Source organism: Rhinatrema bivittatum, chromosome 16 (genome assembly GCF_901001135.1).
Source record: "Rhinatrema bivittatum chromosome 16, aRhiBiv1.1, whole genome shotgun sequence".
Taxonomy (NCBI): domain Eukaryota; kingdom Metazoa; phylum Chordata; class Amphibia; order Gymnophiona; family Rhinatrematidae; genus Rhinatrema; species Rhinatrema bivittatum.
In genome coordinates, this window is record NC_042630.1 from 13,962,790 (window position 1) to 13,984,727 (window position 21,938).

At 45.1% G+C, this 21,938-nt stretch overlaps 2 protein-coding genes across 2 annotated transcripts in view; one reads left to right on the forward strand and one right to left on the reverse strand.

Moving 5' to 3' along the window:
- The window catches only part of ACHE (acetylcholinesterase (Cartwright blood group)), a 155,133-nt gene extending 134,856 nt beyond the window's left edge, over window positions 1-20,277 (reverse strand). Inside the window, exon 1 of the mRNA XM_029580251.1 lies at window positions 20,125-20,277. The gene's annotated coding sequence lies outside the window, so the exon portion shown is untranslated. The remainder of the gene's footprint in view (window positions 1-20,124) is intronic.
- Window positions 1-20,827, forward strand: part of LOC115077394 (mucin-3B-like) — a 37,918-nt gene extending 17,091 nt beyond the window's left edge. The window contains exons 10-11 of the mRNA XM_029579683.1: window positions 19,297-19,373; window positions 20,277-20,827. Of these exons, the coding sequence (XP_029435543.1) occupies window positions 19,297-19,373; window positions 20,277-20,312 (113 nt within the window). The 3' untranslated portion in view covers window positions 20,313-20,827. The remainder of the gene's footprint in view (window positions 1-19,296; window positions 19,374-20,276) is intronic.
- Window positions 20,828-21,938: the final 1,111 nt, after the last annotated feature.

Here is a 21,938-nt window from a genome sequence, read left to right on the forward strand (position 1 = left end):
ACACTACTTTCTTTGATGCAAAAATCCTATCTATTTTATGCTCACAACAACCCAGTCCTTAGAGGGAATATTGTTAGCAGCATGCACACAAACTTCTCCTATACACACACACACACACACACACACTAATATGGTTGCATATTCACTCTCATATTCTTTCAAACACACACAGACACACTCTCATTCACTCCCCAGACTCTCATGTACATGCATACTCAATTTTCCTCCGCTTCCACATACACACTCATCTCAGTAACTGCAAACCCTTCACTGCCAAATGCTTTGGGAAGTAACACAAACTCCTGCAAAAAGAAAAAAAAGACATCTAGAACCTTGCCATACCACCCCATACCAGCACTATCTCAGGACTCAAACAGCAGCATCTGTATCTATGACACAGCAGCAATGCAATATACCATGCCCTAGAACACCAATACAGAAAAACTACATGCCAGGAGAACACAGACAGACCCTTACCTAATACAGAATAAGGAATTACAAATTTGAAATAGAAACATGCAGACAAAAATAAAATGAGAAACCAGACTCTGAACAGAGGAATACTGAAGATAGAACAAAATACAAATACGTAATGCACATTCCCAAAGATAACATATGCCAATCTAAAAATTGAAAATATTTTTTGTACCTTTGTTGTCTGATCTTAGTTTTCTAATTGGTTGGTCCCAGCCACTCTTTTTTCCATGTTCCCTTTCTCTGTCTTTTCCCAATTCCTTTTCCAGGGTCTCTTTTTTCTTTCCTTTTCTTTTCTCTCCACCTGTCTTCTTCCCTTCCTCCTCATACAGACACTCAGGCTCTCATTCTCACATGCTGTGTCCCTTTCACACACATGCTCTACTCTCACTCTCACATGCTCTCTCACACACACACATGGCTCTTGCTTTCACATCCTGTCTCTCATACATACACACCAGCTCTCTCTCTCATATGCTGTTTGAGTCTCACTCATACACAGGCTCTCACGCTCACATGCTCTCACAAACAGGCTGTCTCTCACACAAAGCACATGCTTTTACACACATGCTGTCTCTTTTACATGTTGACTCTCACTCCCACATGCTCTCTCTCTCTCACACGCATACACACAGGCTCTCACTCTCACATGCTGTCTGCCTGACACACACCATCTCTTAACTCACTCTCACACAGACACACAAACACACTACAGGGCCTAAGCCTCCCTCTCACCTCTAAGCCTCCTCTTTGCGGGTTGCCGCAAGATGGGCTCCGTGGAGCTCTGATCTGATTTAAAAAGCAAATCCTGGCACACATGAGAGAATAAGTATGGAAATCACACTATATATCTTCCGAGATCATAACCTGCAAAATGCAAAAGATATAATGAAAGAAATGTACTTGCATCCCCATATTATCTCTCTCTCTCACACACTCACATAAACACATCACACGTAGATAGGCCTATATCAGATCAATGGTTCTCTGCTTTGATCTGCAGAATAGAAAGAAGAGATTGCAAACTCTTCCCCACCCCCAAATATCAGAAACATCCATGCTGTACACATGAAGACCCATCATGCATCTTTCCTTCTAATCTGCTAGTCACTTTCTCCCTCCGTCCCCCTTTTCCTTACCAGTATTTACATTATCGGAGGGTCAGGAAGTATCCGGCTGGATCGGTGCAGCGTGAGCTCGCCACTCCCCAGCCCTGAGTGGTCCGCATGCTGCCTCCTGCAGGAACTCCTCTTAGCAGCAGGGCTGCTGGCGCGAGGGTTTTGGTGCAAGGCAAAGCGAGCGGCGACTCCAGAGGAGCTCAGGCCCAGGAGGAAGGCGCAGGCCCGCCAGGAAGGAATGCCCTAGAAGGATTCCGCTGTCTGGGAATTCCCCGGCACCCTGCTTCGGGCCGTGGCGGGATGAGCTCCACCAGGACCCCGCTGGTCCTTTCTGCACCGGGGGGGGGGGATAAAAGTTGGACGCGGCCGAAAGAAAAGATTGCGTGCGGCTGCGCACACGCGTGCAGTTCAGAGGGAACAGTGGCCTTGTGTGATCTGAATATTTAGCTCCTACCAAGATTCTGGCTGCTGCGTTTTGTACAAGTTGTAGTCGTTTCAGGGAGGTGAGGGAGATGCGACTTGTGATTAGTGCGTGGGTGACTGACACAAGGCTGTGCTGATCAAGGAAGTTGCAGAATAGCAGAACGTGTGAGAGGAACATAAAGGATGCGCTTTTACTGCCATAGAAATGCGGGATTCCCTTGTAAGATTAGGATGACGTTGAACCTCCTATCTCTGTCCTTCCTGTGTTTCCGGACGCCCTTAGTTTTACAACCCGGAGTAGGTCTGGGCCACTGCAGAGGACAAACCAGCAGGAGTTGTTGAGAGGAGCTGGTGGAGACAGAGGAAGGTGCTAGTGCAGAAAGAAAATGTATGCTCCTTTTGGAGTCTGCAGGAGCGGGAGGACAGTGGGGAGCCTCTCTAGGTATTGCATAATCAGGGAACGCCAAAGTGAAAAAGTCAGTAGCACAAAGAAGAGAGCTCAGCTTATCCTAGGGAAGTGGATTTAAAGGGCTACTGCTTGCACAGAAGCAGCATAAAATGACTCACAAGGACTACGTATTACTTAGGGCAGCCAAGGTGCATGACATATTGGCTTACTAAGGTGACCTTTTGGGGATTCATATGCCATTTCAGGGCACAGTGGAAGCTGGATCTATTATTTAAATGATCATTTTTAATGATGGGAGACGTCAGTTGCTTGATATTAAAGCATAACTTGCATTGTTTTTAATAATATGCAAGGTTTACTCCACAATGTACAATATTATACATTAGATGCCGTTTTAATTGTTTTTAATGTATGAATTTTTTTTTGTGTTGTTGCAGACCACAATGAAGGGATTAAATTAACTCAGAATGATGGTGTGAAAATAATTAAAGCCTGAAATTAAGATAAATACCTCTACAATTGCTATTGGAAGATAAGGCGTAAACAGGATGTTTATAGGGCTCTGAATTCTGTGAGATCACTTAAACTCTGTTGTAACCGAGTTTGATTGCTCCACAGAGAAAATGACAAATGTTCAACTCTATTGCATCCACTAGCAGAGCAACCCCGTTCAATTAATGTCCCTTGATATTAAACCAGACCAGTCTGGGAACTATGTCTGCAGTTACTGGAATGCAGGGACTGGCTTTGCATGCAGCCACAGTGAGCATTGCAACCTTTGCACTGACGTTTTTCTTCCCCGAGTCCCCACACCACTGATTAAAGGACCCTTGGACTGAACGGAACAACCGTTTTGAATGACTGGCTGCATTCCAATAATACGTTTGTACTATTACACAATTTTTTATTTGTGGCTCCTCGACTGTGTTTTCTTATTATGAGTGTCGGTTAATGACAATAGTCATATTCAGTATTTAAATACATCTATGAGACAGCCTAGAGCTGTATAAAGCAAGTTTCAGGGTCACAATGTCGATTCCCCAAATAGCTCATGATCTATGTTTGGATCAATCACGTTCTGATTATTTTTTTTTTATTTTAGCCCACGCCTTTTCTTTGGCAGCTCAAGATGAGTTACATTCAGGTACAGGAAGTATTTTGACGGTCGTGTGTTGAGTGTTAGATTGAGGAATCAGCCTCTGCAGGTTCCGCTCTCCGTGCCCTATCCACAGCCCCACAGTGTGAGACCTGGTGAAGCAGAGTCATTCTGCAGAACGGCCACAAGTGAAAGTGCTCATTGTAAAGAGCGCCGCGGGCGGCCATTTTACCATTATTATTATCATGAGTTACATAGCACATGTCAAATGTACACAGCGCAGTGCTGAGACAATACCATGGAGCTTACAGTCTAGTCAAGAGAGACAGGGAAGACGCACAACAGATCCCGAAAAGAGTTAAGACGGCAAAGTCATGGCTGAGGAGGTTTAAAGTAGGTGGGGGTTATAGGTAGTGTGTGAGCTGTCCATTGCTTGAATGCTTTCTCCTCCTGCCCTTGCCATGTGTGTTCCTCATACTCCCTTCTGATCTTTCTTCAGTTTCCCCCAGCAGAAACTGTGGCACCTCCTGCTCGCTCTATCGTTGTATTGTGCCTATACAAGAAATGACTTTTATTACACAATGGTGTCCCGAGACGTTAAATCCTGAAAACCTAGGAGCCAGATAAATAAAGGACTGTTTTATTTACTGTGATAGCAATGAAGAGGTCTACAATTAATTCCTCTTCTGAATATAATCTGCTTTAATCTGAAGACGACACTTTGCATCTGTCTGTTTCTGGTTTTCTGCAGTGACCACTAGCCAGATATCTGCCGCCTGTCAGAACGGAGGCACACCCAATGGCAATGGGTGTATCTGTCCTGTCAACTTCTATGGGACCTTATGCCAGTTCCTGAAAGAAGTCATTATCGTCGGTAAGTTGTAACACTGCATTCTCGTCCCATAGCTGAAAGCGCGCAAGAGAAATATACAGAACACAGGCTGTGATGGCAGATAAGGACCTTAAGGTCTAGGATGAACATTTTCAGTCCTGCTGCAATGCCATAGACCCCAGTTGATCTCTGGCTTTCCTCTCACTTCTTCACCACTAGCTCCCCTGAGAGGATGGTCCATGCACTCACCTCCGTTTCCGTGAAGGAATACTTTCTGATATTACTCCTGAATATATCACATTGGAGTTTTATAATCATGATCTTTTGTTCTAGATGTTCCTTTCTACTGAAAAAGGTTTGCGTCTTTTGACTTTTTTATGCGTTTGAGGTATATGAATGTCTCCGTGAAATCCTCCCATCTCTCCTTTCCTCTGGGGTAACACATTTAGGTCCTTAATCCTCATCTCACAGGGTATTAGATGTATACTGAGTACCATTTTGGTAGCCTTTTCTAGACCACTTCTACTCTGTCTATATCCTATAGCCTCCAGAACTGGACAGCGTATTCCTGAAGATGTCTCACCAATGAGTCGCAGAGAGGCATTATCACCTCCTTTCTTCCTACACGTTGTGCCTCTCCCTACATACCTGAGTATACCTGTCTTCTTGCACTGTTTTGTCACCTTGAGATCATCAGATATAACCTCCCTGAGGTCTCGTTCCTGCTTGGTCAACATCAGTATTTCATCTCCTAATCCCTTGGATTTTTGCACCCCAACATATATGATCTTTTTGAGTTGAGATTTAGCTGCCAACCACTCAACCACCCCTCTCGTCATCCTGTCTACTCCCTCAGGCATGCCTGCCCTGTTGTAGATTCTTAGTGTCATCTGCAAAAAGACAAACTTTTCTTACTAGCCCCTCTGCAATATCATTCACAAAGACATTGAAGAGAACCAGCTCCTGAACTCTCTACTTCTGACTGACTCCATAGCTGAGATGCTCCAATCCACATCTGGAAAATTAAAATCTCCCAGGAACATTTTAGTCTTATGTATGCCTTTGACTACATCTCTCTCCAGCTCTTCTGTCTGTGCTGGAGGCCTCTGCATTAATGGTTCCCAAACCTGTACCTGAGGGACCCCCAAGCAATCAGGTTTTCGGAATATCTGCAATAAATGTGGATTTCCTGAAAATCTGACAGGTTGGGGGTCGCCCAGGAATGGTTTGGGAACCACTTACTCCATGATGTAGATGGAGGCAATTTCACCCCTTTCTAAGGTACCCCATAGTACATCCGCCTTTCAAGCATCCTCTGCTTTTCTATTATTTTTGTATTATCTTTTATGCAAAGTAGCAGTCCTTCCCCTTTTCTGCCCAGCTAGTCTTTCCTGAAAAGATCAAAACCCCTTAAGGTCACAGCCCAATAATGGGACTCATTGATCCATGTATTTGTGAGAGAAATTATATCTAGATCTGTCTCCACCATTAAGCTTTGCAAGTCTGAAATGTTATCTCCTAGACTTTGAGCATCCTCCTTTCCTCGCCTTCCCTCTGCATACCCTCCCATCTGCCCATCATGTTACCTGTGTTATTTACAGGTAGCCATGTGAGATACAGACCTTTCGTGATTTTCACCACTAACTCAATTAACTGCTGTCCGGTGGGTCCACTACACTCCTCCTCATCAAATTTAAATTCTTTTCAGTGTAAGAGCTGACCCTTTCATCTAGGATCCTGTTTCCTTTCTTAGACAGGCCATCTCTATGGTACAATTTTATATCATAAGAACTTAGGAAATGCCATACTAGGTCAGACCAAAGGTCCCTCAAACCCAGCCAATCCAGATCACAAGAACCCAGCAGGATCCCAAAGAATAGATCCAATCCTTCTCACTCACAACCAGGGATGAGCATGTTTAATAGTGGCTTATGGACCTTTCCTCCAGGAGCTTGTCCAAACCCCTTTTACACTCAACTACGTAACAAATTCCACAGTTTAACTGTACTACCTATTAGCTGCTTAGGATATCCCTTAGTCCCTAGTACTGTTTGATAGTATAAATAACTATTCCCTGTTCCATTCCACTCAAGATTTTATAAACCTCTATCAGATAAGAAAATAAGAAGTTCCCATATTTGGTCAGACTGAGGGACCAACAAGCCCAGCATCCTGTTTCCAACAGTGGCCAATTCAGGATTCGAGTACTTGGCCCGATCCCAAAGTGTAAATAAATCCCATGCTACTAATGCCAGTAATAAGCAGTGGCTATTCCTTAAGTCAGTTTGATTAATAGCAGTTTATGGACTCCAAGAACTTGTCCAAACCTTTTTTAAACCCAGCTATGCTAACTGCCTTAACCACATCCTCTGGCAATGAATTCAAGAGCTTAATTGTGCATTGAGTACAAGAGAATTTTCTCTTATTTGTTTTAAATGTGCTATTTGCAAATTCATGAAATATCCCATAGTCCTTGTATTATCTGAAAAGGTAATTCACATTTACCCATTCTAGTCCTCTCATGATTTTATAGACCTTTATGATATCCCCCTCAGCCGTCTTTTCTCCAAGCTGAACAGCCCTAACCTCTTTAGTCTTTCCTCAAAGGGGAGCCATACCCTTTATCATTTTGATTGTTCTTCTATGAATCTTTTTCAATGCAATTATTTATTTTTTGAGATGCAGCAACCAGAATTGTACACAGTATTCAAAGTGCAGTCTCACCACAGAGTGATACAGAGGCATTATGACATTTTCCATTTTATTCACCATTACCTTCCTTATAATTCCTAACACTCTGTTTGCTTTTTTGACTGCCACACAAAGCACACTGAGCCAATAATTTCAATGTATTATCCACTATGACGCCTAGATCTCTTTCCTGGGTGGTAACTGTTAATATGGAATCTAACAGTTCCTCTCAACCATTTCTTCTCCAAGCTAAACAGCCGCAGCCTCTTTAGCCTTTCCTCATAAGGGAGCCATTCCATCCCTTTTATCATTTTGGTTGCCTTTCTCTGTACCTTTCCCAATTCTGCTATATCTTTTTTTTGAGGTGGGACAACCAGAACTGCACACAATACTCAAGGTGCTGGTCGCACTATGGAGCGATATAGAGGCATTATGATATCTTCTGTTTTATTTTCCATTTATTTCCTAATAATACATATCATTCTGTTTGCTTTTTTGACTGCCATCGCACACTGGGCTGAGGATTTCAAAATATTGTCCATAGTGAATCCAAGATTCTTTTCACAGATGGTGACTCCTAATATGGAACCCAGCATCATGTACCTACAGTTAATTATTCACTTGTGCATTTGTTCATTTTAAATTTCATCTGCCATGTAGCTGCTCAATCCCCCAATCTTTCAAAGCCCTCTTGCAATTCCGAATAGCCCCAAAATATCCAAAACCTTCTTCTTTATATCAGCTCTTCAATCATAGCCTATCCATTCCCTTACCATAATCAAGGAGTACCTTTGAAAAAGTTACTGTTCTTGCCTTCCACCTAAGATCCTCTTCTAATTCATTAAACTCCTTCTGTACTACACTCACCTGGTTCTTAGCTAAGTCATCTTTTCCTAAATGGACTATGACACCAACCTCACCATCCCCTCCTTCTACATAGACATTTGATCTTATTGCTGCACTCCAATCCTGCACTCAAGTCAATTCCTCTGATGATCGAGTTCCCAACCAGAAGGGGTTTACTCCTATTATGGGTTCTTATGTCACTACGTTTGGATTCACTTTTATGGTGGGTCTCCTCCTTTGACTCTATATCCACCTCATATTTTCTTTCACCAGTGCTGTGAAGGCATTCCGTAATGGTATAATTTTGTTCAGAGTCTCAGATCTGATCCTACCACAACCTACATCTATTCCCAATCCTACGGATCCTGTGAGGGAATGGGGGCAGACTTGCTGGAGTCTGGATGTGGTAGGAGGTGCCTTTAATTCTTCTCAGTTCTAACTTGAACTAAGCCAACTCCATTCTCAGTCCCGAGGGCTGGACACTTCTAAATCCCCGAAGTTATTACACACTGCAAAACTCTCATGATAACTACCTGTTACTTCTGTTAAAATGAATTTTTATTTTAGATTGACAAGGAATGTCAAAACATTTCATTGCTAACTGCCCCTTGACACTTCTTTAGAAATCGATTTCCTAAAATGCTAGCACAGAGACAATATCTACTTGAGAACAAAAGTATTGAAAGATCTATCTCTACTATTTAGAAGAGTTTCTATGAGAAAATCTGCAACTGGGGTATGACCTTAAATTGAAAGAAGAGGAACACCAGAAACACTGTGAGCAGATGGCTATATTCCAGCTTCCTGATATAGCTCACGTTTTGTCCCTCAAATTCTCATTCTCCAAGGCTGGCCTTCTCCTTCAAGAAGAAAGGCTGAACGAGTGTTTTCCAAGCCTCTCCAGGAGGCTCACCTAGCCAGTCGGGTTTTCAGGATTACCACAATGAATATGCATGAGACAGATTTGCATACCTGGCTCTTCATTACATGCAGATGTATCTCATGCATATTCCATTATGGATATCCTAAAACCCCAACTTAGCTGTGCCTTCAGGAAAGGGTTGGGAAACACCAACTCTGACTCCTAAAGAGCTTCCCCCCCCCCCCCCCCCCCCCAAAGTGTATTTATTGATTTTCAAACAAGAATACACACATAACACAATTGAAACATATATAAACATAATTAAACCTTAAACCCTCCCAGCATACAAAAACCTATAGAGCACATAGAACCAGTTGCTTTAAAGTCAGCAGTTCAGGTCTCAAACATTTTATAACTCAAGAGCAACTAAAGAGCAAGGTAAGAAAAAGAGCTCATCGGAGAGAGAACAAAACCAATATTAAAATAAAATTACCTCATGCTTTGGGGGTCATAATTACAATGCATGTTTAAATTTGTTCCCTTCCCTGACCTTTGAAGGGTGCGGGTTACCTTTTACTTACATAATATAAAATAAAAGAACCCATGCCACACTTCTAGCAAGAGACTGTACTTCTCGTCACTCAAACTTTTCGCTATTAAATGTTGAAAAAAATAATAATCTGTGCAATCTTATCCTAAAGAACTTTAAAAAGAAATATCCAACAAAATAGCTTAACTCAATCCTCAACATTCCAGAGAAGGATGTTAAAAATACAACAAAATGCAGTTACTCGTAGCTTGAAGCCAAGCAAATACGGTCAGCAAAACATCCTGCTCTGTCCCACCCCCTCCCCAGCAGAGTGGCAAACTGGTTAAAGAGTTTCTCAAATGGAAATCCTGCAGAGAACGGGAATCTGAGTGCCCGTGGAGTCCTCCCTCCCATCGCCCCTACTCTTACCTCCAACTCCAAGTAATCCTTGTGGTTTCTTTTGTCTCTCACAGAAAACATTCAGGTGTCCATACAGGTCACCGTGGAGGTGACGAATGAAAACTTCACCCCAAGCCTGAACGATCCTTTTTCACCAGCTTATAAAATATTTTCCATACGTTTTTCGGAGCAGGTAAGAGAGAAACTCTGCTCCATGTTAAGATGGCATGTTGAGGATTGAGTTAAGCTATTTTGTTGGATATTTATTTTTAAAGTTCTTTAGGATAAGATTGCACAGATTATTATTTTTTACCTCTTTTGGGCTGGGATCCAAGTGCAGGGTCTGCTCTATGAACCGAGGATGGTCCCTTCTTGGATTTTTTGGCAGAAATGAGAACTTGTACAAAATAGGAGGTTAACTCTCGGCCACCTGACCCCACGGGAGTCCAGAGGGGCACAAGAATGTGACCTCCATTACCAACGCAGGAGGATTAAGCCTCCAGTTATAAAAAAATAAATAAACAGTCCGGGTTGCTGGATTGGATCCTCTAGAGAACGGTTTGGAGAAGTGAACATGGTTGGAAACGAGATAGTCTGAATATAGAACTGATAAGTGCAAAGCTGAGGTCCTTAGCTTCAGGAGCAGTGGCCAGAACCATATGGCCACACTGGCCCAGTCCGCCCCTGCCCTGGTTCCTCTCCCTGGCCATATGCAAAGATAATGTTCTCTGAAAATGGCACAAAGACAAGAATTTCCTTAAAAAACTGCAAGCCTGCTCTCTTCCAGATGCAGCTGGTATATGGCAGCATTGCTGGGTATCAAGGCGTGGAGATCATTTCACTGAGGTGAGCAGCTTTGCAAATTTCACTCAAGGGTAATGACAGAAATGCTATTTCCTATATTTTTTGCATCAGGGAATAATAGCTAATAGCCCCTTCTATGTAGCATTTACATGTGATGAGCGCTATTAGCTATGCCTTTGTTTGGACGCGCCCTTTGGATACGCCGATCCCCTTATTGCATCAGGGGTTAGGCTAGCACGTCCAAAACGCACACGTTAACCTGTGTGCTAGGCTGGGCGCACTTTATTGCTTTGGCCTTTTATTGCAACATAAGAACTGCCATATTGTGCCAGACCAAGACTCCATCGAGCCCAGTATTCTGCTTCCAACAGTGGCAAATCCAGGTTACAAGCACCTGGCAGGATCCCACATAATAGATAGATCCCACGCTGCTAATGTCCAGGGATAAGCAGTGGCTTTCCCCAAGTCCGCCTGCTTAATAGCAGTTTATGGACTTCTCCTCCAGAAATTTATCCAAACTTTTTTAAATGCACCTATGTTAACTGCCTTTACCCCATCTTCTGGCCAAGAATTCCAGAGCTTAAATGTGCTTTGAGTGAAAAAATATTTTCTCTGATTTGTTTTGAATGTGCTATTTAGTAACTTAGTTACCCCTTGTCTTTTTTTTTTTTTTTTTGAAAGAATAAACAACTGATTTGCATTTGCCCATTCCACTCCACTCATAATTTTATAACAGACCATTGTAATTAGATTGAAAGTGTGGTATTGGCATAATGTGGAAAGCTCTTGAATGCCACTCTCAGAATTTGCTCAGTTGAGTTAATCTCCAGTTAATGCACATCCAAAGCAAATAAAAAGCATCTTGTGTCCTAGAAAATGAGCATGGGAGCAGCCAGCAGCTACAGTGACAGGGTGGGGTATGGCTTCCATATAACTTGAGTTGTTGGAAATCCCAGCTGCTGTGTCAGCCTCTGATTCTTTTCCCCCCTCTTCCTTCCAGCCCAGGCAGCATCATCGTGAACCACAAAGTCCTCATAGAAATGCCATTATCGAAGTCTGGCAACAGCAATGATTTAAACGTTGTCTACGCTCAGCTCAATCAAAGCATTCAGCAAAAGAACTGCACCAGCAGCAGCTCACGTACGTCTGCCAGGGCAAAAGGCAACCACTGAAGTTTGGGGGATTAAGGGATGCGAGATCTCCCTTTGCAGTGACTACGTGTATGGGAGTCCTTCCTTTCTCTTCCTCCTCACCCGGATGTCATCCCCAAGCCAGCAATGACTTTTGCTGGCTTGGGGATGACATCCCTTTCGTTAGGGGGGGGTAATTTTCCGAAAGGGCACAGGCCGGTGCAAAGTTCGTGGGTGCTCTTACCCGCTGGTTTTGCAGCGGTTCTCCCAGGGAAAATCAGCATGTGCTTTCCCTTCAAAACTTACCCAAGGGAAAAGCTCCTGCAGAGATGTGCCGCTGCTTTCTCTGCAAAAGTTACGCACACGTGTGGTTTTCCAAATGTGAAAGTCCATGTGCTGTTACCTCCTCCTATGCCTGTCCCTACCCCAGGAAAGTTCCAGGCGAAAGTTTGCTCGCTGTTCAGTCGTTTACCCGCAATTGTGAAAGCCCCTTTACCTCTTTAAAATTGCCCTGTCCTAGACACAAGAAACGTTCTCTTTCGTGCACGGGTCATTGCTGCTGTGCCTGTTGCTGAATCCGCGCCTGCAGGACCTGAAGAGCAGATTCTCCGCACCCACCAGCGCTCGGGGTGCTGGGCCGCGAGCTCTCGGCACCGTCCCTGCCGTCCGGGGAGAGCTGAGCGCCTTTCTTTGGTGATGGTGGGGGGGGGGGGAGGGGGACCAAACAAATCAGCCATGCTCTGCCGCCCCTCCCGCCAGCTCCACTGCCAGTTTCTTACATTTACTATTCATCATTCTTTGTTACATACAGTCTTTGTGTAAATCAGAGTTATATTTATTAATTCTCAGGCCAACTCATCAGAAGCTTGATGTTAGAAAGTCAGACACGGCAGTAAAGAAGTTACTAATGGAAGTCTCAGTACCAAGTCTCAGTACCAAATGACTATTTCCCCATACAACTCGCAATACAAAAAAATATATATATATTTAAATTCTAGTGTCAGCTCAGAAACAGCATCCCAAACCTTCTCCAGGGCCAGGCACATTGTGAAATGGAAAATCCTGCCAAAGCACACTCAGCACATACGTAGTTAGCAGCACTAACTCCCAGGACTCAAAGCTATGGAAAAGCAGCGCTGTAAATACGGCAAAAGTCCACAAAGCATCCATACACCTCCTATTGGGAAAACATAATAGACAGGCCTGCTACAGATCCCTACAGGGTCAGTGGCCCGACATAAACCTCTCGCCCACACCTCTCCTTCTACTCACCAGTATCCCCCCCAGCTCTCTCCCCACCCCCCTGTCCCCATGCATGGAGATATAGGTCTAACTACCTACGAGAAATCACCGGGACAATCAGAACGACAACTCCAGGGCCTGGGCGGCCCTCCCCATTCCGATGCCTGTGCTGCTGAGCTTGCAAGAGATCCTAGCAGAGTGCAAAAAAACAGGGCGAAATCAGACACAAAAGCAAGAGGAGGTAGGCTCCCGTCACAAAATCCCAGTGAAAGTGTAACCAAGCAGCAATGTCTTTTTATTCTAGATAAACTGTGCTTTAATCGGAGTGCCACAAACATCAGCCACGAGGCCATCCCGAACACAGAAGGTAAGGCTGAGAATCTATTTGCTCAGCATGCTCAATGAGTAATTTGAATTGTGACCTGAAGAGAGAAGTTTGTTTGTTTGTTTTTTTTCATTTTAATAGGATTTATTAATTGCTTAACCTAACGATGGCCGAAACAATGTACAATAAAACATTCATAAAAAGAGAAAAATATAAATAAAAGCAACGCATCAAATATAATAAAATGAATAAACAAATGATAAACATATACAAAACAAAACATGACATCTGGACTGCTGATCAAGTGATCACTAGTCAGTAACATTAGTGCAGAAGAAAGGTTTTAAAATCTTTCCGAAAGGTTTTACTGCTGGGGTGTAATCTTAGATCCAACGGCAAAGGGAGGGTGCTGCCACAGAGAAGGCTGATTCTCTGGTGGATGTGTAAGCGGGCAGCTTGAACATGTGGCACGTAAAGGAGCCCGCACTGAGATGAACGCAATTGACGAGTGAGATTGTAAATTCTCAAAAGGGCATTAGCCCCAGGAGATGAATTAGAAGTCAATAATTTTGCTACAAGTAAGCAAACCCTGAAAACAATTCTCTTACTGAGTGGTAACCATTTTAGATTTAACAACACCGGTGTGATATGTTGGTTCCACTTTGTGCCTGAAATAAGGCGAGCTGCCAAATTTAACAAGTGCCATGCAGGGTCAGATTGAGGGTCCATCAAGCCCAGCATCCTATCTCTGACAGTGGCCAATCCAGGTCACAAGTGCCTGAAAAAAGTCTATTAAGTTAATCCAGTAAAAAGGTTTCATTCTGCGCAGGGAGTGAAGGCGAGAGGCTCACACTGGGTCTGCGGATAGCTCATGTGATGCAGCCTCCTCCACCCCTGCACCAAATTGTACAAGACGTTCAGGAGTGGGAGGGTTACTGGACAGGAGGTGGACACTGGTGTAAGGAAATCTTGCATGCAGCGTCAGGCCAGTCCTCAGTAAGAACCACTATTTAACTGACATCAATATATATTGTTGTTTTACAGGAAGTCATCATAATCCTATGTGTTAGAAAAAGGCATAGCTTACCTGGTCAGAAGACAGTAAGGTCTGACCCAGGCAGCTTGACCAGAGAGAAGGTGGAGAGAGGATATTCCCTACACATATTACTCAGAAATCCAAAGTGACTTAAAACATCAAACTAATTTGCACTTCCATGATTCTAACCTTCATATTACGAAACAGAATAATACAAAAAGAGCCAGGTCTTCTGGTCGTCCATGGAAATAAACGGTCACAAGAGCCTGACCCTCCCCCCGCAGGTTGCACACTGGAGGGTCCAGTGACCCCCACAGACTATGCAAGAAGAGAAAGCCAGCTCCACGAGCACCAAGGAAAATTCCCTCAGAAAAAACTCCAGCAGAACACACCACATAGGGGAAATATGGCTAATGGCGGCAGCCTGGACACCCACAAACCTCCATCTGTGGCCTTTCAAAGCAGCCCCAGGTCACCTGCCCAAGCAACTTCCACCTCCCATGAATCCAAAGTCCTGTGGTCAGAGATCAAGGGGGCAGCCAACTTTTCAAAAGGACTGGGGTGCTAAATTACACCTCCCAGGGCTGGCACCTATGCTGACAGATATCAGGGAGCAGTCACAACCCTTTGGGAACCCTTCCCCAACATCCCGTGGCAGCTCATGGGGATCAGACCTTTCTTCTGCAGGGCTGGAATGGTTTAAAGCACCCACAAGACCAATGCCTTTGAAAATTCACATTAGTACACACAGGACAAAGCACCTCATTATATATATTTTATTTTTTTTGTTGGCCCAGAGTTTCTCTCCTGCTACTTTCTGATAAATCGGAAGCAGCTTTTCCCTCTCATGGTTTACAGCACCATGAGCCGTCTTCATTCACAAGTGCCTGGGCTATGCCCCCATGTTTTACCCTCTGCTGCCTTCCAGCAGCTCCTGCCAGCGGGTGTTGCCCGGGGGGCTCCTCCTGCAGTATTATCTTCTGACGGGGCTGCTCAGGTGTGAGCTCTCTCTGTGCCTGCAGTGTGGTGCAGACCCAGAAAGGACTTGTTACGTTTCTCTGGTCCTGACTGGCTGGGAAAGCACAGTCTCTTTCCCCCCGGGGGTCAGAACCCTTTGCTGGCTGGGGGGAAAGGTTTTCCTTTCAGGGCCCGCGGTGCTACACCTGCCTTTCTCTTTGATCTTTCTCCCTGGGAGAGGGGTGGGGGTTTTTTTTTCCTTCTCAGTGAGCGCTGTGAGTGCCAAATAAAACACTGCAGACCCTGGGTTAGTGTCCAAAATGAAAGTCTTTACTGTTGCAAACGTCAGATGGACTATGGCACAAAGTCAGTCCTCAGCCCCACAGAATTTCTCATTTATTTCAGTTCCTTTAAATCTCCTTTACCAGGACTAGGGAAACATCCACCCTAGCTGGGCCAGGGGGTACTTTAGCTGGGCAGGATAACCCCTTACAGAGTTAAATTCCTCTCTCTCTCCCCCGGGTGTGAAGACTCCTGATGGCTGCCCTCACCTGCCTTTAGTTACTTTCTTATTTCTCTCTCAGTCTCTCTGCCCCCCACGGGATCCTCCGGTGCAGGAAGGAAGGGACAGCCACATCTCTTCCTCCTGGATCTCAAACCTGATGTCCTTTCCCCGTGAAGGGAATTTCAGACTGGAGGCCCCACCCTAACTCTTTCTCACTGAGGCTGTGCAGAGGCAGGGTCTTCCCTCACCTGAGCAGCCCCGGATAAGAGGTTCCCGTGACCTGGATCCAGACGGGACCCAGGGTCTCACAAAGGGAAATCCTAAGCGCAGTGGACTGGAGGGAATCACCTCCTGACCCTCACAGAATCCCCATGAATGGGCCTGGACATACAAGTCAGAAAAATGCTCTCACTACCTCCAAGGTAAAAGGGTCGCCCATGGTCTCGTCTCAAAGTGCATGGCTATTCCAGCACCCTCCCCCATTCACCAACCTACACCAGACGAAGGGTGCACCTAGGGCTTACTGGTAATGGGACTGTAGGGTCCATTACACATAAACACATTTTAAAAAAATGGTTTTCAATGGTGTAAGTAGAGCAGGTTTCTGATTTTAGCTCCAATCCCCAGAACCTCCTGCATGGCGGAGGGGAGGCTGCAGGAAGTGCTGCTCATCTAAACTCGATCACTCACTCTTGCCTTGAGTTGGTTTTGAAACCTGTCGACCCCTTGTCCTCATTCCCTTTTATTCTTAGGGGAAGGAGAAGATAACTTTAATCTGCAGGTTAATGAGAACAAAGAGAACAGCAGGAATCCCTTTGGTCTCCTGAATAATAAACAATGATATTAATTGTGTCCAATGTGTCCAAACTGGCATCATGAACAATGGAGATTTGTCATCAAGACTGACCGTGTACCATAGATATAATCTTGTAATTTTTAAATGTGCAATAAAATCAAGAGAGAACCAAAAACGTACGTTGTGGCTCTGGAGTTGGGCATGCAATGCATTCTTCTTAGGTGATACTCTTCAAGTCCTAATGTCCCAAAGGCTCTTAAATTGCCGCGTGGTACACGAGTCCACTTAGCAACAGATGTCAGAACAACGCCCGACACTGCCTGCTTCAGGGGCTAATGCCATTCAGTTCATACGGACAGTGTCTCACTTGGAGATAGGGGGATTTCCATGGTTCTCTTTTAGTCATTTACTGCTGTGTATGAAAAGTGAGCTTCCTTTCTTTGAGTAAGAGCCTGCATGTCAGCCTGGGTGGTGAGTATTGGTAACTTGGCTCTCTCTTTGCATTTGTTTAGGAGCCTGCTTAACTTCTAATGTTCCTGCTGCGTATAGACAATATTACTTTCTTATGAATGTGTCCAGTTCCTTGACCTGTGTCTCCAACTGCAGCAACACTAGCGCGAACCACTACAACTGCAACAAAGGACGGTGCTTAGTTATATCCCAGGGACCCACGTGCTTGTAAGTCAGACACTGATCTCCTGCTAATGGCGATGTGTGTAAGTTTAATCCTCTCAGGGCTGCAAAATAACTGTTACAGACCTGGTTGACTTTCTTTCTCTCTCTTACTGTTATTGAATAATTGTTACAGGTTGGGTTGTGTATCCTTCTGTGTCATAGGGCTTCTTGGTAATAGTTAATGACCTGGTTGGGTTTGCTTCTCTCTTACTGTTGTTGAATAATTGTTACAGGTTGGGTTGTGTATCCTTCTGTCTTATAGGGCTTCTTGATAATAGTTAACGGCCTGGTTGGGTTTGCTTATCTCCCCCAGGACTGTAAGGCCTGCTGGATATCAGCTGATACACCTGTCACTGTTTCCGTCATTCCCTTGATGTGTCACCTTCTCTCTTCCCCAGTTGCGAGTACTCCGACCTGTACTGGTACAATGGAGACCGATGTCAGGTGGTGATTAACAAGAGAGGTGTTTACGGCGGTGTCGCAGTAGGGCTGGCGGTTCTGCTCATCATCATTGTCATCCTCGCCATTTTTGTGTATAAATACAAGAACAAGAAACGCAGTCACCAGTAAGTGATGGCATTACGGTACTGCACTATCTGCTTTTATGAATTTCCTGATAAATTACTGAATTGAGATAAGTGGATAACTAGGGCTGTAAACTGAAAAGGACAAGTCAATGGTAGGGGAAGGACCTAAGCTCTTTGGGCAACTGCCAAGATTACGGGGTTAGTTCCAGTCTGCAGTGCTAATTCAAAGGATGGTGCTGCTGTTAGACAAGAAATTGTCAGATTAATCTTCTAATGCCAGAATTTATAGAGAGAACTTCCTCAAGCACCTCTGGTCACATTTCCAAGTATGTCAGGGTGCTTAAGCAGGCCCCATCACCAAAAGAGTCGTCAGGTCAGTCCTCTGGCTTCTGCTGACAGAGGTGATCTCTTTGCTAGGAAAGGCTTGAGGCAGTGTCAATCTTTCCTATCCTTGCCTGTCTCCAACCATCAGCCATAGTTTCAGAAATACAGCTTGATGCATGACTGATATGGCGCCAGTAGAGATAAAACTGGGATTGTGCTGTTGCTTGCTTTTCACAGGGTGGCGGACCTAGAGGAAAGATGGTATGAGCAGGGGTGGGAGTCGAATGTTCCTCAAGGCTTCACGGTGAAAAACCCGCAAACGATGACCTTGGGAGGTAAGACCTGCTTTACACCGGGGCCGGATCTAGGCATAGGCAAAATAGGCATGCGCCTTGGGCTCCAAATTCTGAAGGCCCCCCCCCCCCCCCAAAACTGGGACGCCCTGTGCTTCTGGCTGATTTCTGGGGCCAAAATCTCCCACCCTTGGTCCCCAACCTATGGGACCCATAGTTTTATATCCGGCCCTGCTTTACTCCGTCACCCCTTAGCCATCGATTATGCATTCAGAGATAGAGAAGTACAATTTCCTGGACACTAAAGACACTTCCACTACTCCAAATATTTTATGGACATTGTAGCTAATGTCTTACCAGTTACAACATGAATAATGTCCTATGCCCTCGTTCCTTTACTAGAAGGGATAAATATATGCAGAAAAGCTAAGTTGGTGTTCTGGGTGATATCGAATGTGGAAAGTGCCTAAGCACAAAGCCCGTCATCTCTGAATTTGGTGTATAAGAGGGGACTTCAGATACAGCATTTGGACCTATGTAGTGAGTGCAACAAAGACTCAGCAATGCTCTGCTGGCAACAGCAGCAAGACCAAAAACCAGGAGACTCCACAAGCTGGAGATGTTAAGTACTAGTTGAATGATAAAAGTTATGTGCGGCTACAGCTGAATGTTTGTGGGATAGACTCCCAGGTAGAGTGGGAAGTGATGACAAATGGAGAGAATTCAAGACACTCAGATGTGTATTATACCCTTGAATTATCTGAGGCCTGCTCAAGGGAGCAATGTAGTGCTCAGAAGAGAATGCTTCCTGTATGACAGTCAGCAAACGTTTCCCCTGTAAATATTGCCTGCCCTGATATAAGGTCACTGAAATGAATGGTAAATGGGTCTATTACAGCCTCATTTTGGTTTATGTTAGCTCTGCAGCCATCTTGTGTCTTGACAACTGTGCCCAGTGCAGGCACTGGTTGCTTCATACATTTCCCTTCTGGGGATTTTGCAGGGTCAGAGAGCGGAGGATCCTCTTCCAGTAAAGAGTACTTCAGGCCGTCCCTGGATAAGGTGGACACTTCTGTACAGGTATGCAAAGCACAAAAAAACCCTCCTATAGTCTGAAAACAGCAAGGAACTAGACTGGGCTCTGGCCTGACCTTCTCAGCCTGTGATGCCAAAACCCAGGGGTGGTTGGTTTACATTTATTACCAGTTCTTGCTAATTTATAAAGCCTTGACGAGCCATGCATCTCATACAACGTAAAGACAGGAATGGCTAAATAGGGATGCGATGAATGCGTACCATGGAGGTAAAAGAGTTCTCTGCCATTGCCTGAGGTCATGTAGGTCATGAGGGATGGTGGGGGCGGAGGGAGGGCTTCCCTGAAGGAGGAGCATGCAGTCTGGGATTGGCAGATGTGGAAGCAGGAGGCGGTTTCCCCCACCCCTGATTCCTGAGGGTGAGAAGCACAATTGTTGCGTTTCCTTGGGATGCCGTGTGCCTGAAGACAGGCTTCTTGCATGAGGCCGAGAATCTCTCACCTTCGTCCAGCACGACTTCCAAGAACAAAAAGCACATTCCAGCCAAACGCTCCCTCTCCCCCCACCAGAGAAGAAAGGGAAAAATGGTACAGCACTGATGAGCAGAGTGAAGGCATGTGGGTCAGTCTGTCCCCTTGAACAGGGGCAGCGGAACTCCATTTAGGTTGGGGGCCAAACAATGCCCACCCCCCTACGTTCTCTAGTTGTTGGTGCCATGTGGGGCAAAACGTTGGTCAGGCCATGGTCTTCAGCTGCCTAGAGGGCATATATGCTAGCGGTGAGTAAAGAGTCCTTACCTCATCCTCTTCATGGCTGACTCCGGTCTGTGAAGGGTGGTGTCAGCAGCGAGCACACAAAACCCTGATAGAAACGCACACCGATCTTGTTCAGACTCGCTGGAGAAGGGTGCTCTTCCAACAGTCACACAGTCTTTTCTTTTTCTTCACAGCTTCAGCTTGGAAGACCCCAAGTGACAACCCTGTGAAACGCCCAGGGCGGGAGGAATCCCATTGCCCATTAGTGCTGAGTCGTGGATATGCATCCCCTGGAAGAAAGAAGAGACAGGGGAGATATGATACAGACCTTCAAATACCCGAAAGGAATTACTGAGGCACACAAATCAAACCTTTTCCAATGGAAAGGAAGCTGTACAGCTAGGGGTAACGAATTGAAATTCCAGTGGAGAATAATGTCAGAAAATATTCCTTCACAGAAAGGGTGGTGGAGGCCTGGAAGGCCCTCCCGGGAAGACGGGGTGAAGATGAGAACAGTCATGGAATTCAAAAGGGCATGGGACGAACACAGAGGATCCCTGCTGGTTGGAAATGAAGAAATGGGGGGACTTTTCCATTACACCTAAAAGTTTACATTTCTGCCTGGGGATAGCCAGCATGGAGTGGCAGTTACTATTACCCCCTAACAGAAAGCTTAGGGGAAGTCTGCACGGAGCATAAAAAAAAAAAAAAACCAACTTGCTGGGCAGACTAGAAGGACCATTTTGGTCTTTATCTGCAGCCATTCACTCTGTTACTATTTGGATGGATTTTGCTGCCACTCCCTGGGCTTATGTTGACAGTGGCCATGCAGTGTCTATGGGAGGAAGCTGAAGACCGTGCTCATGTCTGTGAGTCTCTGGAGCAACCCGGGAGCTATTCCTGGGGCTGAGAATACAGAGGAGGTTGGAACCCACGGGCTTGGCTGTGGACTAACGGGAGGGCACTTCTGGATGACCTCAGGGGGCCGAGCCTGAGGGGTTTCTCTACCAATGACTCACTGCAGACTCAGTGGGAGGCGAGAGGAAGGGAGAGCGGGCTCGGACAAAGAAGAGCACAAAGTGCCCAGACTAAATACTGCAACCCCACGGCAGGAGACTCCGACGTCTTCCTAAACATGTCCACATAAGAACATGCCATACTGGGTCAGACCAAGGGTCCATCAAGCCCAGCATCCTGTTTCCAACAGTGGCCAATCCAGGCCATAAGAACCTGGCAAGTACCCAAAAACTAAGTCTATTCCATGTAACCATTGCTAATGGCAGTGGCTATTCTCTAAGTGAACTTAATAGCAGGTAATGGACTTCTCAGGAATATCAGCAGCTCTCCTGCACTCACTTCCTCTTATGTTGCTGTTTAGGGGGGGGCAATATGTGTTCACCTGCATAAAAATCACAATTTGAGACGTTCTCCCCGTGAGTGCAGGTTAAATCACATGCACCGAGAGTGCACTCGCTTTTAACTGTTATTGAAAGGGTGGGGGAGAAGAGAGAGCAAACTGCATGCAAGGTTTACCATGTTTATTTTACGTTAAATTATTTTAGATGTCCATTAATCAGACATAAGAACGATAAATCGGTTCCAGTTTGCCCGTCACAATATTTTTGCCAAGACAGTTTCAACCTTTAACCTTAAGCCTTCCTTCCCCTCCCAACCAAGCTCCTAACATCACAGCAGCAGCTACGTTAAGAAGCTTTAACTACAAAACTATCCACAACTTGGCAATGCACGACCCTGGGAATCTCCAGTGCATCTTCACCTCGGGTTAGAGAAGTCTTCAGAAGCCCCGTTCCACCGGATTGCACTTCGGTGCCACACTCAGGCCCTCATGCAGCCAA